This window comes from Harpia harpyja, chromosome 25 (genome assembly GCF_026419915.1).
Source record: "Harpia harpyja isolate bHarHar1 chromosome 25, bHarHar1 primary haplotype, whole genome shotgun sequence".
Classification (NCBI taxonomy): domain Eukaryota; kingdom Metazoa; phylum Chordata; class Aves; order Accipitriformes; family Accipitridae; genus Harpia; species Harpia harpyja.
This window is the reverse complement of record NC_068964.1, coordinates 871,942-877,206: the sequence shown is the minus strand read 5'-3', so window position 1 is coordinate 877,206 and position 5,265 is coordinate 871,942. Positions and strand designations below refer to the sequence as shown.

The 5,265-nt window shown below is 63.6% G+C and overlaps 1 protein-coding gene across 2 annotated transcripts; it reads left to right on the top strand.

Moving 5' to 3' along the window:
• The first annotated feature begins 1,001 nt into the window (after positions 1–1,001).
• LOC128135847 (class I histocompatibility antigen, F10 alpha chain-like) lies at positions 1,002–4,630 on the top strand. Of its 2 annotated transcripts, XM_052774934.1 has the most exons (8): positions 1,002–1,194; positions 1,793–2,056; positions 2,824–3,099; positions 3,178–3,450; positions 3,536–3,637; positions 3,788–3,820; positions 4,121–4,153; positions 4,331–4,630. In XM_052774934.1, exons 1-8 carry the CDS (start codon positions 1,017–1,019, stop codon positions 4,342–4,344), a joined length of 1,173 nt encoding a protein of 390 aa, XP_052630894.1. In that variant the 5' UTR covers positions 1,002–1,016; the 3' UTR covers positions 4,345–4,630. The 2 variants fall into 2 exon arrangements, with proteins under 2 accessions (XP_052630894.1, XP_052630895.1); XM_052774935.1 differs by lacking the exon at positions 4,121–4,153.
• Positions 4,631–5,265: the final 635 nt, after the last annotated feature.

Genomic DNA, 5,265 nt, shown 5'->3' with positions numbered 1-5,265 from the left:
CCCCCCCCGGCCCCAGGCTGGGGGACACCAGTCCTTGGGGACAGCGGGAAGGAGGGACAGCAGGAGCAGGATGGACGTTGGTGTTGAGACGGGGAACCAAAGGAACCTTAGTAGATATAGTAGATATATGAATGTAGATAGGAATTGTTTAATAATTATCTAGCTTATAATGAAATTAAAGAAGTTTCAATAGAGGGAGACACGGCCCCAGGGGATGAGAAGTGATGTTTAACGTTTCCATTGTTGAGGCTGACTGGGACAGGAGATAGTCCCTGACAAGAATCAGCAGTGAGTCCAAGAACCAGCCAAGACCGACCTTGTGATTTGGACAAATGCCAAGGGACGACTGAGTCTGCGCAGGGACAGAAGGTGAAGAGTTCCCTGTGAAGAAGACATACAGCCTTCATCTTCACGACCACCAGACGACCACCATAAGGAGGCACTGCGCAAGCGCAGTTGAGAGGAGACTATGGAAATGACTTCCTAGAGCTAATTATAATATGAAGCGGGGATAGGTAATGCCTATGTATAGGCGTATTGCGAAACTCTATGTATATGTAACACTTGACTGTATAAATTTAAAGTGAACTGCCAAAATCAGGCGCACACGACTTCGGTGGGACTACCCCCCGTGCTGCCCAGCGCTGAATGAACATACCTACTTTACAATCTCACCGACTGTGGAGTCTGTTTTCCGCACGTCAGTGTTAGGGGGACACTGGCGAGAGGGACAGCGGGAACGGGGGACACTGGGGGACACTGGGGGACACTGGGGGACCCCGGGTGGGGGCTGGGGAGGGTCCCGGGGGTGGGCTCCGAGGGTCCCGGGGGGTGGCGGGGTCCCGGGGGGGTCCCGCGGGTCCCCTGTCCCGTCCCCCCCTTCGCCCGTCGCCCGTCGCCCTTCCTCCGGCGCTTTCGCTTTCGCTTCCAACCTGCGGGAACGCGATCTGCCTGGCACCCGGTGACGTCCGAGGCGGCTCCAGGCTGCCATTGGCGGGCGGGAGGGAGCGGAGCCAATGGCTGGGAGGGGGCGGGGCTTGAGCCACACGGCGTTTGACAGTCCGAGCGGGGCCGCAGAGGAGCGGAGCAGCGCGATGGGGCCGGGCCGGGGACTGGGACCGGGACTGGGACTGGGACTGGGACTGGGACTGGGACTGGGGCTGCTGCTGGGGGTCCTCGTCGGGGCGGCGAGCGGTGAGCGCGGGCGGGGACGCGGGAGGACCCCCCCCACACCCCCGGGCACCGGGACCCCCCTGGACCCCCCCGGACCGCCCTTCTCTTGGCACCGCGAACCCTCCCGGGCACTGGGACCCCTTCGACCCCCCCTTTCCGACCACCCCGGTCCCCCTCCCCGGTCCCAGGGACCCCCTGGGAACACTCCCCCACCCCTCCGGTTCCCCCTTCCCGGGCCCCCCCCCGGATCCCCATTTCCGAGAACCGGGACACCTCTCCCACCCTGCCTCGGACCTTCCTGCTGCCTTGGACCCTCCCCCAGATCTGCTTTCTTGCACCTCCCTGGCCCCCCCCTTCCCGAGCATCCCAGGTCCCCACCCCTCGGACACCTCTGGGACCCCCCTTTCCTTGGCACCAGGAACCAGGACCCCCCTCCCGCACACAACTCACTCCCCCAACATCCCCCCACCAGTCACATCCCCCCTGAAGCTGTCCCCCCCCATCACCCCAATCTGCTCCCCTGGGACCCCCACCCAGCCTCAGTGCCCACCCCTGGGACCCCTCACCCCTGTCTCCCCCCACTGCCCCCCACCTCTAACCACTCCCTGTGTCCCCACAGCATTCCACTCCCTGCGCTACTTCGATGTTGCCGTGTCAGAGCCCAGCCCGGGGGTGCCCCAGTTTGTCATTGTGGGGTACGTGGACGGGAACCTCATTGTACGCTACGACAGTGAGACGGGGAAGATGGTGCCCCGGGCAGACTGGATGGCGGACAACCTGGACCAGCAGTACTGGGACACCCAGACCCAGATAGGACAGAGCAATCAGCAGAATGACCGCATTGACCTGAACACGCTGCGGGACCGCTACAACCAGAGCAGGGGTGAGTGTGGGGCTCCGTGGGGCTGGGCTGGGGCTCTGTGGGACAGGATGGTTCCTTCCCCCTGCTCCAAGATCTTGCTGTGCCCCACGCTGCTGCCCCGTGTTGTGCCGGCCCTTGCCTGCCTGGTGTCACTGTCAGAGGGCTCCCAGCCACCCTGTCCCCCAGCCCGAGGGGGTCCCGGCTGCCCTGTCCCAGCCCCACAGTGCTTGGGATCCCCTGTCCTGGATCCAGGGGGGGCTTCTGGCCACCCCAGCCCAGCGCATCCCCCCCCACCACACACACACGGTGCCCAGGACTCCAGCCCAGGAGTGGCCGCCACGTCCCAGCCCCTCACCATCCCCACGGCAGTGGAGACCCCCAGAGCCAGAGGGGCTCCCACCCCCAGTGTCCCAGGCCCTCGCCCTCCCCATGGTGCTGTGGCCCCCCATCCCAGAGCCAGAGGGGCTTCCCCCACCCCATCCCATCTCCTTATCATCCCCGGCCCCAGCATTTGGGACCCAGCCCAGCCCCGCGCTGTCCCGGGGTGCCGTGGGGCTGGGTGCCAGCCCAGCCACGTCCTGGGTGCAGGGGGTCTGCGTCACGGCTTTACGTGACACCCTGAGTGCTGTGGGCCCTGGGCAGGAGGGTGGGCAGCTCTCGTGCCGGTACCCGATCCCCCCCAAGGGTCATGCAGGGTTGGGGCGGGGGGCACTGCCGGGGGTCCGTGCCCCACTGAAGGCCCAGGGCTGCAGCAGCCCCTCAGCCCCATTTCCCTGGTCGTGTTTCAGGGGCTCACACGCTGCAGACCATGTACGGCTGTGACATCCTGGAGGACGGCAGCACCAGGGGGTATCGTCAGGACGCCTACGACGGGAGGGATTTCATCGCCTTCGACTTGGACACGATGACATTCACCGCGGCAGACGCGGCGGCGCAAATCACCAAGAGAAAGTGGGAGAAGGACGGGACTGTCGCTGACCGGATGGAGAGCTACCTGAAGAACACCTGCATCGAGTGGCTGAGGAAATACGTGAGCTACGGGCGGGCCGTGCTGGAGAGGAAAGGTGAGGGCGAGACGGGGACCCTGGGGACGGGCTGCTGTGGGTGCGTGTGCCGGCTCTCACCGCCACCCCCCTCCCCAGAGCCCCCCATGGTCCGAGTGTCAGGGAAGGAGGCCCACGGGATCCTGACCTTGTACTGCCGCGCTTACGGCTTCTACCCGCGGCCCATCACCATCAGCTGGCTGAAGGATGGCGAGGTGAGGGACCAGGAGACCGAGTGGGGCAGCATCGCGCCCAACAGCGATGGCACCTACTACACCTGGGCCTCCATCGAGGCCCTTCCAGAGGAGAAGGACAAGTACCGGTGCCGCGTGGAGCACACCAGCCTGCCCGAGCCCGGCCTCTTCATGTGGGGTGAGCGCGGTGGCCTTGGGCACGTGGAGCAGTGGTGGGCTGGGGTGGTTCCCCTTCCCCTCCTCACGGTCCTGCTCTCCCCCAGAGACGGAGTCCAAGCTGGTCACCATCATCCTGGCGGTGGCTGTTGCCATCCTGCTTGTGATCGCCATCATGGCCGGATTCGCCTTCTGGAAGTACAAATCAGGTAAAGTGATGGGGCCGGCGAGGCAGAGGGGTGCGGGAGGAAGGCAGGGGCGGGGGGGGCCGGAGGGGCTGCGGGCATGAGCCGCTGTGCTCTGGGGAGCCTCTGAGCGTGGTGGCCACGGTGGATGCTGATGCCTCTTTCTCTCTGCAGGGAGGAAGAAGAAGGGTTATGATCCGGCATCAGGTGAGTACCGGCGGCAGGTCCGGCTCCAGCCGCTGCCCAGTGCCGGGGCGGTCTTGCGGTTTGGGTTTCTGGCTGCTGCCCGGCATTTCCTGATCCCCCGTCCTCCCTGTGCTGCCCGTCTTTAAATCCCTGTAGCAGGGACGTATGGAGGAGATCGTGTCTCCTCTCTGGTGCTCACGGCTCCATCCTGCTCTCCCAGTGGCTGCAGAGCGGCCGTGGCTCCCGGGCCGGCTCCTGGCACGTGCGCCGTGCCCGTAGCGAGGACGGGGCTGGCAGCTCACGGCTGTTTCTCTCTCACAGGCACGGACGGCGGGTCTGGCAGCTCAGCCAAAGGTATGGTGTGGGACCAGGGGGGATGGACGGGGCGCCCCAGCTCTTTGTGCTCCCCCGTGGGACCCGCAGCCGGAGCAACATCGGGCTGTGGGAGGGGTCACCGAGACCCCCAGAGCAGCGGGTTGGGGACAGGGAGGTGGCCCTGGGTGACGCTGTCTCTTCCTCTCGTCCCTGCAGGGCTCACCATCTAACTGCTCCACGCGGGGCCAGCACGTGGTTGGATTCGGCCCCCTGCTCTATCGCCGGCTGGACGCAGAGAGGTGCTGGAGGAGGCCGAGAGCTGCCTGCAGAGAGAGCTTGTCACGCTGCGCTTGCCCACCCCTGGCTGTGGTGGTGGCTCTTCTGGGAGGGTGAACACCCTATTTTCTGATACTTGGAGAGCTGCAGTTATTACCGATATTCTTTAATTTTGAGGTTGCAGCTGATTTCTTCCGTGTGTGTACATTTCCTGGCATGAACAATAAATGCTGGTCCCCATCCTCCGTGGGGGCTGTGTCTCCTCACCCAGTGCCTGGTCTGTGCTCGCATCCTCGGGTCGAGGGCTGTGCTGGTTTTGGCTGGGATAGCGTTGACTTTCTGTATTGCAGTCCAGCGCGGTGCGGTGTTTAGGATTTGTGACCAGAACAGTGTTGGTAACACAGCGATGGATGTGAACAACGTCGGCAGAGCGTCAAGGACTTCTCTGTTTCTCACTCGGCTCCCCTGATGAATAGATGGGGGTTGCGCAAGCTGCTGAGAGGGGACACAACCAGGCAGAGAGAGAGATTGCAGGCCATGTCATGTTGTACTCAATGACAAAAAGGGAAAAGCGGGTGTTGAGGGGGACAGGCCAGCTTTTCCTCAGGAACTAGCTGGCTATCGGCATCCTTGTGGTGGAGGTGGCGAGCTCTGAGGCCATGCAGATGGGCACTGGGAAGAGGATCTTCTGGTCTGAGGCCACGCAGACGAGCACTGATAAGAAGGTCTCTCGCTCCAAGGCCACGCAGACGGGCACTGATAAGAAGGGCTCTTGGTCTGAGGCCACACAGATGGGCACTGATAAGAAAGTCTCTTGCTCCAAGGCCACAGACACTGACATTGAGAAGAAGGTCTTTTGCTCCGAGGCCACGCAG

What these genes read in the sequence shown, in the direction of transcription:
- LOC128135847 (XM_052774934.1), top strand. Translation starts at nt 1,017, where the DNA reads ATGGCTGGGAGGGGGCGGGGCTTGAGCCACACGGCGTTTGACAGTCCG. An exon ending in GGCCGTGCTGGAGAGGAAAG is followed by an intron (nt 3,100 to 3,177) that starts GTGAGGGCGAGA and finishes CCCCCTCCCCAG; the next exon opens with AGCCCCCCATGGTCCGAGTG. An exon ending in GGGTTATGATCCGGCATCAG is followed by an intron (nt 3,821 to 4,120) that starts GTGAGTACCGGC and finishes TCTCTCTCACAG; the next exon opens with GCACGGACGGCGGGTCTGGC.